The 20,920-nt window shown below is 41.1% G+C and overlaps 1 protein-coding gene across 4 annotated transcripts in view; it reads right to left on the reverse strand.

Annotated features, from left to right (window-relative positions):
• Positions 1 to 8,724: 8,724 nt before the first annotated feature.
• LOC119650697 (sodium/potassium-transporting ATPase subunit beta-2) overlaps positions 8,725 to 20,920 on the reverse strand; it is a 40,344-nt gene continuing 28,148 nt past the window's right edge. For 2 of the 4 annotated variants that reach the window (XM_038053680.1, XM_038053683.1), the window contains exons 2-6: positions 17,157 to 17,297; positions 16,846 to 16,965; positions 10,088 to 10,380; positions 9,855 to 10,023; positions 8,725 to 9,771 (exon numbers count right to left, since the gene is read on the reverse strand). In XM_038053680.1, the coding sequence (XP_037909608.1) occupies positions 9,668 to 9,771; positions 9,855 to 10,023; positions 10,088 to 10,380; positions 16,846 to 16,965; positions 17,157 to 17,297 (827 nt within the window). In that variant the 3' untranslated portion in view covers positions 8,725 to 9,667. The remainder of the gene's footprint in view (positions 9,772 to 9,854; positions 10,024 to 10,087; positions 10,381 to 16,845; positions 16,966 to 17,156; positions 17,298 to 20,920) is intronic. The other 2 variants (XM_038053682.1, XM_038053681.1) reach the window with 2 other exon arrangements.

Consider the following 20,920-nt stretch of genomic DNA (forward strand, 5'->3'; position numbering starts at 1 on the left):
ACAGCCAATGACTTTAATTACGAACTCTTCGGGATTTTCACTAGTTCCTTCTATAAGGCTTTAGTTGCGTCTAACTGCTTGGTTGGAGGGGATCATAGTTTATCCTTCCGATTTCCTAACGTCTGACTTGGACGTTTTCGTTCCTGAGAACTTGCTAATCCAGAATTTCACATAATTGTTCATGGACTTATCTGTTTTCAGTTCTAATTGAAGGTATATACTATATGCCCACGTACATCACATATATTCAATAATAACAGAGTTTCCAAGCTGTTATGAATTACTTCGCTAATTCAAAGGGTAAACATCGGCTTAACTAAGAAGTTTCAGAAATTTTCTGTGAAACACTTGCCCTCATAGGCCCCATCCGTAATCAGTCACATTTTCCAAAAGCCAGTGTCCAACCAACAAGTGCTTTAGCTGGCTATTTTCGTCAATTTCAAGATATAATTATCGCAAACGTATTTCGAGTTATTTATTGAATAAAAATAGTACATGTGTACAGACATGACGCCATTGTTAGCATGGAAACATGTCGATACAAAAGGAACATCTTTTGGCATTCCTTTTTCCATCGAATCACGTTGCAAGAACAATAAGATGACGGCAGAGCTCAATTTCAAATCAACAGTGAACTAGGCAACTTTTATGTCATAGTAAACTGGACAAAATTATCACAGATATAATTTGTTTTATTCGGATAACTGCCATCGGATGATGTCAATTTGATACGCCAAGAGAGTCGAGCTCTACAGATAGCCAATAAAGGCAGATTAGGGGGTATTTGTTCAGTATATCGCCATTGCGAAGACGGTGCTTGACCTAATCATATAATAATGAATTAAACTGTTTTTTTTCTTTGATTAAAATCTTGATAAGATAAGGAATGAAATACCGCATTGAACCGCATTGAACTAATTTAAGTTTTATCTTATCTTTTTATTGATTTTCAGGATGATTGGCGTTGGTTACGTAACGTGAAGATAATGGAAAATTTTGGATTCCTTAAAGCAAGAACTTTAAATTTTTGGACGAATAGAGGTGGGGTTACTTAGGAGGCGTTCTTTTTGATGATCAGAGTGAAAGTGGCCCAATAATGGCCTGGTTCAAATCGGGACTGATGACCAACCTTATTGTAACGTGTGTTTCTTCGAGTGATGTTACTTGTTTCAATCTTGAAAGCACTTTAAAAAGTCGTTTATCTGGTTTCAGGGCCCTGCCAACGCGCTCACCATTCCTTTGCTCTGTTCCAGCAGTCTAAGTCTTCCTCTTTTATACCCTATAACATTTTGATTATCTCCTTTGTTTTAACTTCCAAACTGCATGGTCTTACTCCTTAGCTGATTCCACAATTGTTAAAAAAAAATCAAGATTTTATCCCATAATTCATATGAAAATTCTTCATGGTTACTACCACCAAAAGCCCATAAATTCTCAAGATACTATAACTAACGAGAGTTACCTACTCTTTCTTGTTGTTGTGCTATGTATTCTTGGCCTATGGACAATTAGATGGACGGTGGGTAATCGTAGTAGATGGCTATATTGCCATGAGATGGCTGAATTGGAAGACAAACAATAACAGACTGGTCAGGGTAGAAGGTGAATGCTTCAGATAAAGGAGGCCAATTTTCCAACGTGGGCATTGGAGGTCATGGATTGGATCGGATTAGAAAGAAAGAGTGCCAGAGAATGAAAGTAAAGTACCGACAAATAAAATCTCAAATTTCGTCGTAGTAGCAGGGGTTTGCCAGATTCGCAGACAAATGAACATTTATCAAGGGTGGTGACAAAAGGAGAGGATGTTGTGATCTAACTTTCTTTTCATTTTACCTGAATCGATTTAACTAAAATATAAGGTTAATGTAGTTTGTCGACTTAATATCTCTCCGACTTGGGGACTACTGCTACAGTCGTTTTCCTCTTTACTTTCCTTATTCCCAGATGAAGAGACGTCCTCTTCCTTGCCTCTCTAAAACTCAATACAGATGAAAGGACATTTAATATCAGATAGACTAGTAGATGTCTGTCTGAAGATATGAAGGAGCCAAAGCTAAAGCAACTGAAAGAGAAATGTTAGGTGAAGATTTTTCATTTAGTTTACTGGTCAAGTCTCCATTATGTTGTGTAGCAGTTTCTCTACTACTATTCTCCGTCCTTACGTAAGGCGAAGGAAAACCACACCTTGGAAGTGGACTGATTTATCAACCACAACCGTCTGCTATCATCAACGGAAACAAATCGGATTCTGGAATGATCATAGTTTCCTCGAAAAACTAACTTGAGGGAAAATTCGAGCAGTTCAGGTTGGACCTTCTGAGGTTAGCGCTTACTTATATCCTGAAAACCTCTGTCAAACAAAATATGGTGATTTCGGTCCAAAATAAGAAGTATCTCAATAATACAGTGCGACACCATAACACAGACTTCGGATATAATGGTAAGGTCCTTAGGATAACACTGCGATCGTGATGAGCGGTTTGAATGCCAAAATAGGTTTTGATATAGGGGAAACATAAATATGGTGGGCGTAAGGAAACATCTACAATTCCAGCAGCTTCCTACGCCACAATGTTCATCCAATCAAATCAACTGGATCATGATCAGTAGTCGATTTTTGAACCGTTTCTAAGGTATGCGTACTCAATCTGTCATAAATGACAATGATTTGCCAACTAAACTCCGCATCACCAAGGAACACACAAATCTCGTGGATTCAAATGAAAGCGAAACCATCTCAGCCATGAACCGACTCAAGCTTCAAAAGAGGGACAAAGACGGCTCCGGTTTCGTACCAGGGCAGAGGCAACTCATCCGACGCTACTTTTTATAATTCGCAAAACACGTTGAGGGTGCATTCGGAAAAGCTTGCCCTCACATGGAGAAAACAACCCGCCCCCAATTACGATCTTACCTTCAAACATTTCCCTGACTGAAAAAACGACCATTTTGGCAAACAACTCCTCCAAGCCACCCAAACCAAAATCTGCTAGTCCTTTGGAGAGATTGGTATCAGGAATCAGTGGCCTGATGAATACCCAAAAAGGAGGGTTAGCCTCAAACTCTTCAAGCTCCAAGACTTTCGGTACCTCTCAAATGACTCAAATGACAACAAGCCTATATACTCGTATGTACATCTGAAGATATCACGAACTTAAGCCATGAGCGACAGGACTCATTTCAAAGCAAACTTCTGCTAACGTTCAGCACCGCCAGAATTTGCAGTCCGTCATGTTAGGGGTAGAATTTTCGCCAGCGGTAGGACGTTCCTTCGTAACTGATAAGGTCAAAACTAACTAAGAAGTGTCACATTGTTAAGGACGTTGTCTTTTCTTGGGTCCAAGAAAATTATGGTAATGCAGATTTTAAAGGCCATAGACTGTATTAACCGTGGTAATATTTTGGGGACGCTAAAGTAGCCCCTGAGCCGAGAGTGTACTCGATTGTTGCCAAAAGAATTGTAGCATACAGCTGAAATTTTCAAATCTTATTTGGAGATCACGGCAAGGAAGTCGCTTTAAAACATGAATTCTACTTCGAAAGGTATCGGTCCCTATTATCAACTACAGAGCAAAAGTTGAGGATTCATTATAACACGACTCTCAAGACTGGTTTTGTTAAGAATAGGAAATAGAAGACGTATATTCTGGTGTACTCCAGTCCCGTCTAGTTTTCGCTACAACTAGGCACCCTTAGTGATGTATTTTCAACATTTTAGAGTCGATTCTTTTGTGTGCTGACCCACGTTGAGTAAGAGATGCAATAAAACAACGCTTAGTAGGATCCAAAGGACAACATTGCAGGCGCCAGTCGGACTCCGAAGTTCTTCTTAGCAGATGCCCTTAATAAACTCCTACATGGGTTATCTCTGGGATTTCATACTATCATAAATACGCCATATTGTGCAATGCTGTCGGATAGCGTGAGTTCTAGGCTTACTATATACATACAGGATTCGGGCTAACCAAACGGGGACCTCATTCTACAGCTTTAAAAGTCCCATAAAGGTCAAGTCGAAGGCTTCTGCAGCCAAGTCAAAAATCTACTAATGCCGTGTTTGCTTAAAAACATAATTCGCTATACAGTACAGTGACTTAAAAGAGGTCACTTCTAAGGTAGGAATCTGCACTGCCTTAGCTTCACGACTTAGAGGATCGATTCATGTTAAGCCTCAGAAAGAGAGGTACGGAAGTACGCCGATGGCACCCATTCGACTACCAGTAGAGGCATTGTGCATGCCTTAGAAAGCAGATCTCGTTGAAGAGATGGTTCGAGTGTCTCTTGCAAGGATATCTGGTGAGACTTTCCACAACGGTTTCATTATCCGGGAATGTGACAAGAAACCGATGGAAAAGAGGCCCTGATAGCAGGCGTACTGGCCGAACTTGCAAGTTCTCTGGTTTCATAAAGGCACTAATTGCGGTGAGAAAATAAGGATGCTATGCTGATCCAAGTCTGACTTTGGTTGACTTCCAGGATGATTGGAAGGAACATTGGCTTTCAATGCGGAAAAATGGAGACAAAAGTTCATTGCTAGCGACTTTAATGCATGTGTCATAGAATGGGAAAGTCTACTACCGAATGCAAGGGGACATTGGCACTTGGAGGCCTTGACACAGTAAGACAGCATATTGGCTAACGATCGTCATGTTAATGCTAATCAAAAGGGAGTGTTCAATTTGTTTGTGGACCTGACTTTTGTTAGTCTTTGACTAGCTCACGATCTGTCTTGGAATATCGGAGAACATTACACCCACAGTAAGCACCAGGCAATCGACTTTCCGTTGAGGAACAAGCCAGGTTGTTGGAGACCTGCTCATCCAAGAATGAGTAGAACGTCAACTTAGTGCGTGAAAACAATTGATGAGCCAATGGAGAGAATCATCCATACCACGGTTACAAATTTAACTGCTGGTGAAAATTTGAACTGTTTGATCTTGGGTCGGTATGTAATCGGGCCAAATAAGTGGTCAAAAGAGCAATGTATTGGACTGACCAGGTTGAAGCAGCGTGTATACATAGGAGCTCAAAGGAACCTTAAGCTAGCTATAAACTGAAGCAATAGGGATTAGTTCAAATAATTCTCTGCAGAGGCAGAGTCTTCAGTACGATACATACAATTGATTGAGAGAATATACTGTCTCTACGGGTATCCTAATAGGCTCTGTGCTGAGACCACTATTGTAGAACATCACGTTTAACGGTGTCCTCAAAGACAAGAGGATTTTTCCCGAAGCGCCGGGTAGAAACTGCGGCTGCTCGTTTTAGAAGGTGGAATTACATAATTAAAGTCCTAAACCAACAATCAAATACTTTGGAGTGATGATAGATGATGAATTGAACTTTAAGCAGCATTTACAACATCCTCGAATTAATTGGTTGAATATTAGCATGGCCTTACTAAGAATAATCCCAAATGGTGAGCGCGATGCCTTCGTAGGCTGTTTGTAGCTAGAGTGGTGAACTCTATTTTGCTTTATGCTGCGCCACTCCGGGGAATTCCACCGCACTGTCTTCTTCCTTGTTATGTCCCTTCCTCTCCTAAGTGCTTATGCTCTTACCCTGTTTGGTTCACCGCTGAAGTCCACAAAAAACTACATCAGAAGCACACTGCGAGGAAGAAGTTCCTGTCTTCTAGAACATATGCTGACTTCTTCAAATCTCCTGTCTTATTCGAATCTCTACGTTCCTCGGTCAAATCCCTAATACGTAAGTCCAGAAACGAATATTTGATCAGTGTTGAAGACTCACTAAAGCGCGGAAACCTCAAACCTTCCTGGTCCCACATACGCAACTCCCGCTGTCCTGCCCAGCTATCCCCTTCGTCCGTTAAATTCTAACTAACTCACCCCAACTATTTTGTGATTTACTCTGCCGCAACTTTTCCTCAGTCTATGTTCCCCTTCGTTCCTCCGAATCCCTCCCGCTAGTGGATGTATCCTGCCCCGCATTGCCTACCATTCTCCTTCTTACTCCTCTCCTTGGCGAATACCTTATTGGCAAACTTGATGGCAATATCGGACCTGACTACGGTGGTCTTCCAAACCTCTTTTTGCGCAAAACTGGTAAGTCCATCTGCCTTCCTCTATTTCTTATTTTCAACAAGAGCTTTGAACAGAATTACTTTCCCGGTTTGTAGAAAGAGGTTCTCATCATCCACATACACAAAAGTGGCGATCGTGCTCTTGTCGAGAATTGCCGGCCTATTTCTCTCCTCTCTTCCTGTTCCAAAATCTTGGAAAGAAATGTGAGCGACTGGTAGTCCGCCCACTTTAGTCACCACATAGTGAAAGAGCAACACGGCTTTGTTAAGCGTAGGTCCACTACCACCAACCTACTTGACTTTACCATCTTTGTCGCCAAATGTCTAAACTCACGGCAAGAAGTGCATACCATTTACATTGATTTAGCTAAAGCCTTTGACACTGTGAATTACAAGATACTTCTATCCAAACTCTCGTCTCTAAGCGTTCCCATGCCACTTGTTTTATGGCTTGCCTCTTACCTTTCTAACCGATCATGCCGCGTCTCTTTTGACGGTTGCACTTCCCGCTTCTTCTCCCCCTCTTCTGGTGCCCAACAGGGATCTATTCTGGGTCTTTTGTTATTTTCATTTTTTATCAACGATCTTCCCCGCCTCCTTACTTGTCCCTGTTTGCTCTATGTCGACGACTTTAAGCCAATGGATTATGTTTCCCTTCAACTTAACCGGGACACTCTGGTCCGTTCGTGCTCGACTAATGGTTTAGCGCTAAACGTTAGAAAGTGTCATTTTATTTGCGACTCGCTAAAATCCTCACTCACTTCTTTCTCCTACTCTCTTAACAGACATTCCTTATACTGCTTAAATTTCACTTAAGACCTCGGAGTCACTTTCGGCAATTAGTTCCGCTTTGACACCCATTATCTCGACGTGAGCAATCGAGCAGCAAAATTGTCAGGCTTTATACTTCGCTCCTCCTCTGATTTTGACTCCATCCAACCCTCCTTAGCTCTCTTTAATTCCCTCGTGAAGAATACCGTCGAGCACTGCTCCGTGATCTGGTCACCTTCCCGTAACTGTGATTGCCTAACCCTTGAAAATATGCAACGTAAATTCACCCGTTCTCTCTTCATTAAGAAAACCTTCCCTCGTCTGGGGGCCACCCCTCCCGCTTTCGCTTTCTGAACCTTCCCTTCCTACAACAGCATAGATCCTATCTGGATCTGGATTTTTTAAACTGGTCTTGGGTCTGATGGCATACTCCGCTGCTAACGATCTGCTGTCCTGCGTCTTATAACACACATAACGCATTTTCAACGTGCCCTTCGCAGAGCTCAAAGTCCCTTTTCATTCCCCGATTCCTAAGCATGGGATAAGATTATTGCTTTGTCCTCCACCTGAGGACAATAAGTATGTTAATTGGAGTTTACTGTGTTTGTTGTCCGTTAAATAAATAATTAGATAAGTATATCACATTCGATGCTCAAAAGATAAGTGCCTTTATAGGAAGACCACCTTAAGAGTGTGCTGTCGCTTTACAACCATTTGACGGTAGCCAGAATGGTGTCAATCGACATTGTGGCCAAAGAGATGACGTGTAACTACAATGGTCCTGGTTCTTTCCCTGTTCGGAGCGTGGAAAACGACGAAGGGAAGAAAGCGTTGAGAGAGGAGCATCAACAAAGGGAATAGAAAAGGGTTGATGGAACTATAGATTGATTCTCAGCATCAAGATATGAACACAGAAACCGCATGGTAAGGTAAATTATGAACTCATGCTTTTTTTTTAAAGATTGCGGGGTCCTAAGTCCGCATCTACTTGATATCGGACCGGACCAAATGCGGAGCAACTTAGTCCCTCATATCTTCTTCCATTGTCTCAGAGTCGTAAAGGAAGGAATCTAAAGGAGACATTTGAAGAACGATAGCAGCGCGAGAACTGTAGTTAACCACATGGTGTTTCGGATTCGACACACAATCGATAGACAAAGGGAAATGCTGGGGTCATGCAGTAGTTCCGCGGAGAAAGGCCTGTCCATTGGGTTTGTTTTAGGAGAGTAGAAATCCTACACGCCGGAACATATGTACCAGTGCCTTTGGAAGATTTTTGCCTCCAAAAAAAAAAAATAAAAGCCGGATAGATGGACAGACAGGCATTGAATCGACATATTACTGAGCAATCTACATCTGACAATTTGTAGTCGCGCTATTTTCAGGATAGAGGTAAGGCAACTTGTCAAGAGTTGCTTCAGTCTTGGATGAAACTGCGGTTCTTCCACTGGAGGAGGAGGCCAAAACCACCAGACTCGGCATACCCTAAAATTTGTATTGCCGAAGTGGCAGAGAGGAGAGAGAAGATCTGAGTCGACTAGATTCTAGCCCCTTGCCTTTTTCAAAACAGTCACCGTCTTAAGAGTATGTAGTATCAAAGCGGCGCACCACAAGGCTAATTGTGCTTCTAAGAGCGGTCACTTATATCTTCTAGTCGGTGACTTTGTCCCACGTTGACATGGATAAATATGACTTACTTAGTTGTGCGTCGACCTTTCGAGCCTTTCTGGTTGTGTCATAGACTTTTGTGCTTGTGCATCCAGGACACCATGGATACATTTCCACCCCTTGTAGCCATAAACCAAAGTGTGACCTAGCAACTGCCACTTCGGCTTTCTAATAAACATGAAGGCAGGAATGTGGTCTATGTGCGGAGTAACAGTCGCTGTCACAGTAATAAATCACACAAAATCTTTTAAAATAATTTATTTCAAAACTTTCATCTCTCCTAACGTGACTTCAAAACGTTTTCGAACGTATTTTAAATACCAAAACAAACAAAATAGCATACATATCTTCTCTACTAAATATACATACAAATCTTGAACAACAGAAAAAAAGGAATTTTCTCTCTCATGAAGTAAAATGTGATCGATTTAAGTGCAGCGAAATGTCCTTAAAAATTAACAATTAAACACAAATTACAAAAAAATAGACGATGAAGGAGCTAAAATTCTATGAAATTGAAACACATAATATTTAGCATAAAGAGATTCGGTACAATTTTCGAGAAAAATAAAAAGATTTAAGAAAAAGATACAGAGGCCCAGAAGAGGATTAATATTTTTTCGAATATAAAATTATTTAATTTCCTCTTTCGTTTAATTTTTTCTTTTTTTTTTTTAATTTATCGGAATGGAAAATTGTTAATGGCAGTCCATTTGGAATTAGTACTATTTCATTTGTCGAGGTGCAACAGTTATAATTCGTTTTAAATCCTTGTTTTCAAAAAGATGTTGACAATTCTCTTGGTTTGATAAAGCTTTTTGGAACTTCCTAAATTGTCAAAAATAGGCGCAAAGGAGCATTTCTATCCATATCTATATATCTTTTCTCTCATAAATAGATTCATTTTTTAGTAGTGTAAATTTTAAGGCAATATCTTTCGACTGTCTTTTTGATTTTAGAGATTTATTCGGTGAGGTTCATTTCATTACCCTATGTCCTTGTGGTTGGACATTTTTCTCGGTTTGTTTTACGGTCTTTGTGATGGTGGTCAATCGTCATCTTTTGATGTTTGTTTCTCTACTTTGTCAAGTAAATTATTGCTTAGTTTTTAAATTACTGTTAAATTTATTACAAATTTCTATACTAACTTTGTTTGCGTAATAGGCGTTTAGTTTTTATTTGGTATTAATCGATTAGCAACTCGAAATGTACAGATCCTATTCTATCTTTTCGGTCATGGATGATGTTTTTCGCCCACGCCTTGCATTCAATGTTGATTAAGATGCCCTCTGGAGAAAAGATACAAATTTATGTTAAAGATTTTACATTTTTCAAGTGAGATAGTATTTGTATCTATATCAACTGAACTTACGTGTTGGTCTCTCAAAATGAATAGCCACCAGTGGACTCAAATAGCCTTCCGAATTCTGATAAGGATAGAAATATCCAGGGAAACCTTGTGTTGGAATGTATCTGATTGGGCCGAGATTCTCTTCATCTGCAGGATTTTCACCTTCGCAGGATATCCAAATTGTGTTCATCTGAAAGTCAAAACTTAAAATAAGAAAATTTCAAATCTACAAAGGATTGGGTTATAGGACATACCCTTTCTTTTGCGGTGGTTTCCTCACTCTTAATGAACTTTTTCAACTGGTCAGGCATACCATCAGGTAGCGCCTGTGAATCGTTGTAGTATTCTGGCACCCAACCGTAGATTTTATTCAGTTTCAAGAACACACATGGTGAACTACGATGGTAGCTGTAGTTATTTTCTTGATTACATGGCGCCCAATTCTTTATATCCACATCACAAACCTGACCCTTGGGTGGAGGTTGATTATAATCACAGTTGAAAATATTTTGCCCTCGGCCAGGCGTTAGACCGGGAATTTTGTACACTGAAAGTAGATGGTGAGAATTGTTAGGGATACTTGTTCATTATTTGCACTGAACCTAAACCAAATTAAACATTTGACGGACATTTGGAAATGTAAGCCATAAAGGATGTTAGTTTTGAAACTAGGACTCATAAATTAACTGCTAGTGATTACTGAAAGTGGGTTTCTGTAAAGGGAAGGGGGTTTAAAAGGGTAAAACGCAGACATATCTATATCAATTTTGTTAGTGAGCATAAAAAGGATAGAAGGATCCATATCCAAATCAGTGGAAAATCTAAATCCAATGTCCATGGCGCCGTCAGCCAGAACGGACAGTACAGAAACTTCATTAATGAGAGGAACTGGAAACGTAACTAGGGCCGGCATGTCGGTGACCCTGTTGTCTAACTCTTCCAAAGGACGGGAGAGGAGGCCTCGTCAGAAGAAAACTTCACCCGCAAAGGAGAAGGGACTACAGGCTTGCTTGTCACAACCTTTTTTTCTGTCTCTACTAGAAAAAGGGGAAGAAAGTGAAGCTGTTGATGTGGACGGAATTGGTCTAATTCCGTGATATGAAAATAGATCAATGCAGCCCGAACACCATGACCCGCGGAGGGCTTTCAACCGACGACAATGGAAGGCACTGCGAAAGAAGGCGAAGTTTCTTGGGAAGGAGGACATGTGCGTTGTTACACCACCAAGTGTGGCGATATCCAGAGAAATTGGACGCAAGAAAGCGGAACTTTTGGTAGAAGGTGAGAAAAAACCGATAACCTCAATGAGATCCACACTGAACGCAGCAGGGTTTTCAGTTAGCGGCAGCTTTCATATTAGACTACAATTATGTCTACAAACTTAAGAATGCCAAAGCCTCTTCCTATCTACTGGAAGAAAGGCTGGCAAAAATGCAGGACCTTATACTTTTCTGGTACAAGAGCCATGGGTTCGTTTTCACCAAATCTGTGGTATTGGGTCAGTCAAGGGGACTAGGATCTTCTTCGATGAGAGATCCCCGAGATCAAGGGCCTGCGTCATAATATCAAAATTGTTAGAGGCAACCATGCTGAGACAATTCTGTTCCCAGGATCTTGCTGGGGTCAACTTACCATACCAGGTTGATGATAAGAGAAGAAACGTCATAGTTGCCTCTGCTTACTTACGCAATGATTATTTGTGTCCTCCGCCGACCCAAGAACTAAGATGTAGAATCAAGTGGCCTTGAACCTTTAATAGGTTGTGATGCGACGGCTCAGCATATTTGTTTTTCGATTTTATCATTTCGGCTGGTTTGATGACCGTGAACATAGGATGTGCCCCTACAACAAAGAGGAGCTCCCTAGGGGACGAAACACTCATTTGAAGCTGTTACCAATGGAAAGGCAAGAGCTGTTATACTATCAGCACTTCAAAGACCCTGGCATGGATGACATCTATCCACCGATGTCAAAGGAGGCTGTAGAGCACTTAGAACAGGTTCTAACAAATGTTTTCCCGAGGATCTCTTGCTCTGGGCTACGTGCCTTCCTCATGGCAGAAGGTGAAGGTAATCTTCATACCTAAATTTGGTAAAAATGACTATTGAAATCTAAAGAACTTCAAGCAAATCAGCTTACTCATTTCGCCGAAATGTCTGGAGAGACTGGTTGAATGTCACATTCGTGGGAAGGCGTTAAGGTCGCACCCCGTAAATGAAAATCAACATGCTTACCAACGTGGAAACTGTGAGTCTGCTCTTCACTCTTTGGTTTCAAAGATACAGGACGCAACTCTGAAAGGCGAGTACGCAATGGGAGTGTTTGTGGACATTAAAGGGGCGTTTGACTGTGCGCCCTTCCAAAAATTCAGTGATGCCGCCAAGGCTATGCTAACGCAGAGATTGCTGTGTGTTGAAGTGGGTATTAATCGCTTCCTAACAACGAAAGCAACGAAAGGCCACGTGGTAGTTTTATACTGTAATCAAGAAGTCAAAATATAGAATGCCAGGATAGCAACCTTCTGTTTGCTAACGAACCACCTTAAAGACGGGGCTTCGTGATACTCCGGTAACTGGCTTCGAGGACCGCAACAAGCGGCAGTAAAAGCTTAACGAAACATACAACTTCACGGACGGTATCCTCTATTCTTGAACGAAGTCGGTTTAAAAACGGATAAGCTGGGCCAAGTACCGGTTCAGAAGGCAACAAAATGTTTTAGATCTTGTCACGTACAATAACCCGACGCAGTGTACATAACAACTCAGAAAGAAAACTAGGAAATCATTCCAGGAGCTGTCTTTAGATGCTTTTAAATAAAAATATGTGGTGAAATTCAGTCGGATGAATCGGACCTGAATAATAAAGGAAAACAAGGATGACTTGATATGGGCAATAAATTCATCTGAATCCTCATCCTCCTGATTCAGATGAAATCTACTCTATGCTCCCATAGAAGGAGATATGAAGATCCAGGTTGGGTCTATCTGATTTCTTTCCTTGACAAAACTTTAGAGAAACTGATTGAGAAACTCATAAACGGTTACAGATTAGGGAAATCCTGTGAAAGAACTTTCACTGCCTAAACCTTCTTATTAAAGCAGGCTACAGCTGTCACTCTTGTATTTATAAGAAAGGGAGATGTGAGAAACATTGTAACAGACTCCAATAATATTATCCATGAAATCATAAACCCCGCCTTCCAGCAGTCAACCAAAGTCAGAACCACAGAGAGATAATCCGGGTCCGGAGTTAAAATTATGTGGGAAAATCGAGCCCGGGGTGAAAATTACACGGATCTGAGGTGAAAATTATGTAGTGCCCTTGTTATTCCCTTCTTCATTGAAATTTCTATTCTGGGCTCCCGGATGGGGGACTTTGACAAGTGTTACTTAATTTGGTGCTAGATGCCTAAAGTGCATTGTGTTCTGAGGAGTAGAGAAACTGTAGACCATGAACTGTGATTGTAACGACCTTTCCAGTTTTTAGCACTGGCCAGTGTTGTCATAGTTGTTATCATAGAGAACTCAGAGGATATAGAGGTCAACAAAGGATAATCCTTTCGAACTGAAAGGCCAAGAAGAGAGCAGGGACGCTTTTACATGGGCCAGAACTCTTTTGTGGAATCGGAAACGGTGTCATGGCTATGGCATTAAGAAATGAAGAGGGACGGTTGAGGGAACTATACTGGGCAGGCCTACCAGGGATGGAGCAGTCCAGGGTGGTTATTGACACATTACTTCGGGCTAGCCCTCCCGCTCTCCCGGCTTTGGGAGCTTTCAAGTCAGTCAGTCAGTCAGTCATTCCTTTCACCAACGGAAGGGGAGGGGAGGAAGGGAATTGTTAGTTCAGGGAACCCCTTACCGTCCGATCCCTCTGCTGGTCGAGTTCAATCTTCTTCGTAGTAGTAGAAGAACCCGAAGATAATGCGCAATACGATTCCAGCAAAGGATTGCTTAAACCTCACCAAAAAGAACCTCTGGGAATTCTCACTGGTCATTGTCGGCTGAACTATCACCTACGGAAACTAGGGATATCTACGGACACTGCCTGCAGGTTTTGTGCGGAGTGTGATAAAACTTCTATACACGTCCTGGGACAGTGTCCGACACTTGTGCAAAGTAGGTCGATCTGGGAGAACACTTAATACCAGATGCAAAGTTGAAAGATTTGGAAGTAGGGAACATACTAAAGTTCCTGACGGTTATAGGCTTGCTTGAGATACTATGATTAATAGGTACACTATAACCAGTAAAAGGGGCACAATAGTTATTTAAGATAATTCCGTTGAAGACAGTTTTAGGTAGAAAGAGGTGCGTAGCTGATTAGAAAATGGAAGCGGCCGAGATCATATGTCGAAGTGCAAGTTGGTCGGCATAGATATAATTATCTATGTGAAGTTAAGTATTGGCACCTCGAGAAAGCCTATCAAAAGAAGAAAGGAAAAAGAAAGAAGAAAAACGCTAACTTGCAAGGGCGTTGCCGAATACTGCTTGGAAATTGCTGGTGGGATCGATACAATTGCATCACTGGCTAACTGATCGATAATATTCCCTTCTATTTTACCGCTCCTCCTTTAATCTGACTCACGAAAAGCGTTTAATGTTGTTTTAAGGGAGCGCTCGTGAACAGTCGACTGAAATTTGGGAAAGGAGCATGAAAGTACTATAAAACTTTTTCGACGGGTTGGTCATGAAAGGGCACCGGGCCCTGAGATGTTTTCGGAAACTGTTACAATGAAGCAGACCTTACCTGTTTGAAAAATAATAGCCATATTCCTGGCGGAGATATATGGTATCTAACTGCGATTGTACCATTTCAACCTCTTTCAATATAGGAAATGGGTTTATTTGAACCAAATGGCAATGTCATTTCAAACCAGTTGGTATGGAACTATCCCCATATAATGCCTAAGCTCGTTCGACTCAATGAAATATTCCTGATTTGGCTATCAGGTACTTGAATTTCGCTGATGAAAAGGAGTCGACAGATGGGCTTGTCAGGAGACTGACTTCACAATAGTCGCATGTACTCGGTCTTTGGCAACAAGTCGTCCACTGTTAAGTTTGCTCAAAATAGTAAAGGTCAATGGAGAAATATTGGCTCATGCCATATGGTGAAAATCCTTGGGAAGAACTTGATTTCAGCAGAACAATATTTTGATTGCCCTTTACGAAACAGGACGCTGCTCTATATTATTATCTGGAAAAAATATGCCTGGTCAGCTTGGCCATAAATAACGAATATGAGGAAGAAAATATATGCATATTTCATTTACAGCTATCCGGTTTCCTCAGACCTCCTACATCGGAATGTCTTCGCCTTTGGGAAGTGTCCTTTGCTCTTCAAAATATTGCGAAAATAACAGGCTATTATCTGCCTGAATGGGATAGTAAAATAGATAAGCCTGAGTGCTTGGAGCTACGGTTTACCCCATTTCCTAACATAGCGCTCGGTGAAAAAGCTATTCGAGGTTGAAGGTTTTTGGATAGTAATCTGCCGAATACAGGGTATTCGTCTTCCTTCAATTTCAACCGCAAATCAAGTATGTTTTCCACCGGTAGTATCATGACCCTGGAATCCAAAATGCATTGAACCCTGAACAAGGTGAAGGACAGAGTGCGGTTGCGGACTTTGATGAAGTTGTCGAAGTTGTTTCTGTAGGTCCAGTATATCGTAAAATACTCATAATGCCTGACTGAGACGGTTTTATCGGTAAAGATTTTGGTTTTCACAAAATTTACCAGAAAGAACTTTGGCATAGAATAATTTAGTGAGAGTCATTGCCGGAAACACCCGGAGGAGGCAGATGTGTGATCCATTTATTTGGCAATGGAGTTCTGTTCTGGAAAAGACTAGAAAAAAGCATCAGCTCATGATCTGCTGAAAATCCTCAAGGTGTTGGCTTTAAGACATGGCTTTACATTGCCGAAAGGTGGAGCTATTGAAACCAATGGAGCCAGCTAAAATCAGATAGCGAAGTCACAGCCAAACCGGTTACGTATCATCTCATAACCAACAAGCCAGACTGAATAGCTTGCGAATTAATAGTTTGTATATACGCTATTTGGGGAAGGAGAACCATGTTGACTAGAAATTGGAATAAAAGCGATCCTTGACTGGAATCTTGGAAAGTTCCTGAAAGAGGTGAAAGAGGCGATGAGATGGAGATATTCAAGATGTGAAAATACCTTTCCCAAATAGTTGGGTATTGGATCAGGCTGTTCACTCCAATAGCAATGTCAGTAAGTCAGATTGTACCAGGGTTATCCTCGACATGATAGCGTGGAAGCATCACTTTTTCACTTGATATTGGGCCAGTGAACTTACTTATCCCCAGTTTTCATAACCACCGATATGGAGAGGTCTGTTGATGAAATACAAAATGAAGAAAGACTAGTATTGGATAGGGCCTCAAAGAAGGGGAAAGAGGATTAATTATCAGTTGGTACTTTCTTAGGGAATAGCTTTACTTCATAACAAGTATTGTATTCTAATATTAGTCAGGAATAATAATAATATTCGCTGGTACGACAATTCAATTGGATCCGGGCCTTGAAGCATGCTAGAACACTTAGTCCAGTCTTCTACCCACTAAGTCATCCGGATACGTGAGCAGGAATATGTCTTTTTATTTGAATAGAATTCCAGACCTTTTGCTATTATAGAACCAGTTGCACAAATGTCAAATATTCCTATTGTGACCTATTCCCTCTTCGCAACAAATTCCTTTTAAAGCTCTCATTTATTCCTATCAAACGTTACATAACTATTTTGTTATCCAAAAATAACTTCCATTAAAGGTTGAGGTAAAAACTTCCTACACCCGAAATTATCCTATACATTTTATATCTATTTCTAAACACAATATAAATCTTGCATGAAATGAAAAGAACGTACGGAGTTTTTTTTTGTGAACAACTACTGAGAGCCATTTTGATTGATGTACAAAAAAGACAACCAGGAATTTTCTTTAAATAGGAATTGTTTATATTGAGCTTTTTTGTCTACTTACCAGCAAGGAATTCATTTAATGATTCTGTCCAGTATTTGTAATTGTTGTAGTCAGTTCCTTGGTACCAAATTAACGTACTCTCGACATTGTCAGACGGAGGCATCGGTCGGAAGCCAAGACCTAAAAAGAAGTAGACCCACTTGAGTGATACTATATTAACAAAAGGACTTCCACTCCACATATAAATTCATACATAATTCAGAATAAACTGAATAAGTATAATGTAAGAAAGGACTCACATAATTGTGGGAAATGGGAGTCTATTATGCATAGTATGATTCCATGTAGGTATAAGTGTGCTCGGTACTTACCTGGATTTGTGCCTATTATAGATTTATTTAGTGTCCACTTTGGTATTCGAGGATCAAGCGTTTGGAAGAATACCCACATACATATTGCCACCAGTGCAGCTAATATTCCATAGAATACGGCGTAAAATATGCCAATTTTCGCTGAAAGATACAACAAATTGTTTAAGTTAATAATTTTTCGTCTCCACTTAAATTTATCTTGAATTCTAATATAAAATTTTGAATTCAATAGTAAATATACAGTAAAAGGAACAAGCGGGGCTGTCGCTCCCTTATTTGGAAGCATCTTCACTGCAGCAATGCAAAGCCTGAGAACTTTGTCCGGTCGTTATTCTTCATATAGCAAACAACGAAGAGGAGGGTGAATGTCATCATTGTCCTTGTTAATGGAGTTTGGTAGTCCTGAAGGTATCAACATAGCTTAACATATACCAAATATTTTAGATTCGAAAATCGAGAAACATTTCCTTCAATCCAAGGTGTCAATGTTTGTGTTTGAAGGGAACTTCAGTGACCTGTAATCATTCATCTAAGTAAGCCTGACCTTACCGTGCTACGGGGGTTACAAAACGGTGGACCTCATAGCCTCCACACTCATGGGATTCATATGAATCAAATGAATACAAAAAAAAAACAATAAGCAGAGGCAAACTGGTCCATTACGCTGAGGCACATCTCTGCAATACTCTTAACTAGGTGGTAACACTTAAGAAAGGAGAAGTTGTGAGATCGCGGAGCCGGCCCAAACTCAACGTTTGCCTGCTGGACTACAATCAACTAGGCTCCATGATGAGAAAGCAGGGACCAGACGTCAAAAACTGTCGCAGACGCTAAATGGTATATGCATTATTTAAAGGAAGGCCTGAAATTTGAAGAGAGGAGAATGCTCTCAAACCGAAACCCGAACTCAGGACGGAGGAAACCTTGGGTAGGTTAGCGGTGAAGGTAGAACTCAGGAGACCTGCCGTTAACTATGTTAATGTGGTGAACGACCTATATCCGGAAGTAAAGCAAATCATCGAGGACTTTATCGTCGGACAGATATATAAGGGAGGGAGTACCCTTAATCACTCAAAAGTAGGGTCTGCACATATGGCTGTGGAAAGTATTCAAAAGCAATCCGGAGGACAAAGCAAAACTCCTTGGGGAGGGTTATGAATCCCTGCAGGCAATCAAACGCAATAGGTTCCGCACCGATAAGAGGTCTGATAACATCCCAGTACTTGAGCATAAGGAGAAATCAAACAAGATACTATCGCCTATTCGGGAGGAGAGGCTGAACTATCTATCTAGACCATATCTCTAAAGGCTCAAAGCGGGCAGAGAGTCATAGGTAAACCTCCACCATACAAAAATTGCATCTGCAGTAAATGCAAGAGCAAGGAGTTCCTGAGTTCTGGAGATCTCGTGGTTGCCCAAGCTCCATTGAGGTTTGCTGTCCCTTCCTTCTTCTGTTGCCGGTACTCCAATCCCTCCATCCTTGCCATTCCTGCAGTATCTGCAAGTTGATTTACGCCTGCCGCTGGGCCTTCTCGCTACTGGCGTACTGCTGAACCAGAAATAGTGCCTTCCGTTCCAGTCGCCTCGTGACTTTCTATCTTTCTCTTGGCAGTCGCGAGACCGTTGTACATACCTCCGTTACTCTAGGCCGTACTTGAAGACGGACCCGGTACTCCACAAGAATAATTCCGTTCCGTCTGGTGTTTGCCGGAGTTGTTCTACTGCTTTCGGGGTCCTCGTTGGACTCGTTTTGTGGCAACTGGGAAGAGAATGATGGTGCACGTCCTGGACGACGAAAAGGTTTTTACGGTTCCCCGTTGGAAACGAAAGAAGAAGGATTGTGGCTCCTGTAGCCCGGGAGTGATCTTATACACTCCAATTCCTATTTAAGGTAAATGATTCTCTGTGTAAAAAAATACCAATGCTGAAGGATGACGTCATATTTCAAAGAATAATAATCCTGCCTGATCACGACGAGCTCACATCAGTGGTCTTCATTCCTAACGTGAGTAAAAATAACACTTGTCGAACAAACTCTTTCATTTTGTCTCAATCCTCCCTACTGAAAACAGTGCAGGAAGTCTTGGACAATTCCATTAGAACTAACGTTTGAAAAAGTAACCCCTTAAGTCTATGTCAACATGTTTGCCGGGCAGAATGATTAACTGAAAATTCCCTGTATCAGTTGACGAAGTATAATATGCCAAGAAAATAACTCTGGATATTGAAGGTACTTTTGATAAGTCATCGTATGCGGAAATACAGACTCTCGTAATCCAGAAGGGGTCAGGAATATCCTGACTCCGGAAGATGCACTTCGGTAACATACATATGTAATCACCGCGAAAACAAAGTCAATGATTACCAAGCGAACTTAACACAACAGCCAGTGAGGCGATGTCATTATGGTTTACTTTGAAAGTTTAACGCTACTCAAAGAGAGAGAGGAGAGGGTGAGTATACGTACTCTGTAACTCCGTTAAATTGCAAAACTCATTCTCCTTTGAAAAAGTATATCGTCCTAAAGTGAAACCATTTCCAAAGCCGTACGATATAACTCCGAACCCCTTCCCCGGAACGGTAAAGAAAGGTATGAAGCAGGAGGTCTTTTCTCTCAAACCGAGTTGAGATATCACCGTGGATTTGGTTACTCCGTCTTCTGGGTAATATTGGGCTAGAAGGAAATTAGGCAGTAGATAGGTGGACAAGAAAGGAGCAGTAACACCGCCATATGGACCAGAACCCTTCCGCCCATGGAAAATTATGACCCGAAGCATTCGCTCGATTATTTAAATCATCCCAAAAAGAGCCTTAGAATCATAGTGGGAATACTCACAGACCGCTGCAGGCTAAATTACCACCAAGAAAAGCTAGAGATATTTGCGGTACTCTTAGCAGGGTGGCGATGAACCTTAAATACATTTTCTGGGAAAATATCCGGCAATTGTGAAATTTATTTTAGCTTATACAACTAGGAGAATACATAACCTGCTCAACGATCGATAAGCTGCAATGAACGGAAGAATCTGCTCATCCTCCGCTCCTACAAGCACTACCGACATTTGGAGCAATTCCACTTATCAGCACCTCAGAATTGCAGGAAGCAATCAAATGAATGAAATAGGGTAAAGCAACAGGACAGCTGGGCCCAACACTCTGGCTCAGTAGGTTCATCCATGGAGTTACCGGCTTCAAAAAGTACTAACCGAGACCTTTAATTCGATACCCCACATGACTATATTTGATGAAAAAAAATTTATACCCCCGCTTTTGCATGTATGGGGACCCCCCCCCCCCCCTTAAATTCGATGTAAAAGTGTTTACACAAAACCTTAAAAATGAGACGAGAAAATTCAAATATGACTTCTAATTCAAGCCCCGCAGAATGGAGTGTAAAGCACCCTTTCAAACTATTACAACAAATTGAATATAAAAGGAACGATATAGGCTTCTGCTTCCTTATTTGGAAGAATCTTTTCTTCAGCAATGCAAAGCCAGGGTCGCTTGCCCATTCGTGTATTAGCAACTAGGAATGAATAAAATTTCAGGTCATTACCCTCCAAATAACGAAGAAGAGGTTGTATGTCATAATTGGCCTCGGCAATTGGTAAGTTTTCATGCTTCCTACAGGTATTACGCCAATATGTTCCCATTAAATGACAAATACCTAGTTTGAACCAAAATTTGAGGGTAGATATCAGTGGCCGCTCCGAGAAATCAAATTAGCGCTTTGGTGCACCATTTTGATGCCACAAATTGCTAAG

The sequence above is a fragment of the Hermetia illucens genome, chromosome 3 (genome assembly GCF_905115235.1).
Source record: "Hermetia illucens chromosome 3, iHerIll2.2.curated.20191125, whole genome shotgun sequence".
NCBI lineage: Eukaryota > Metazoa > Arthropoda > Insecta > Diptera > Stratiomyidae > Hermetia > Hermetia illucens.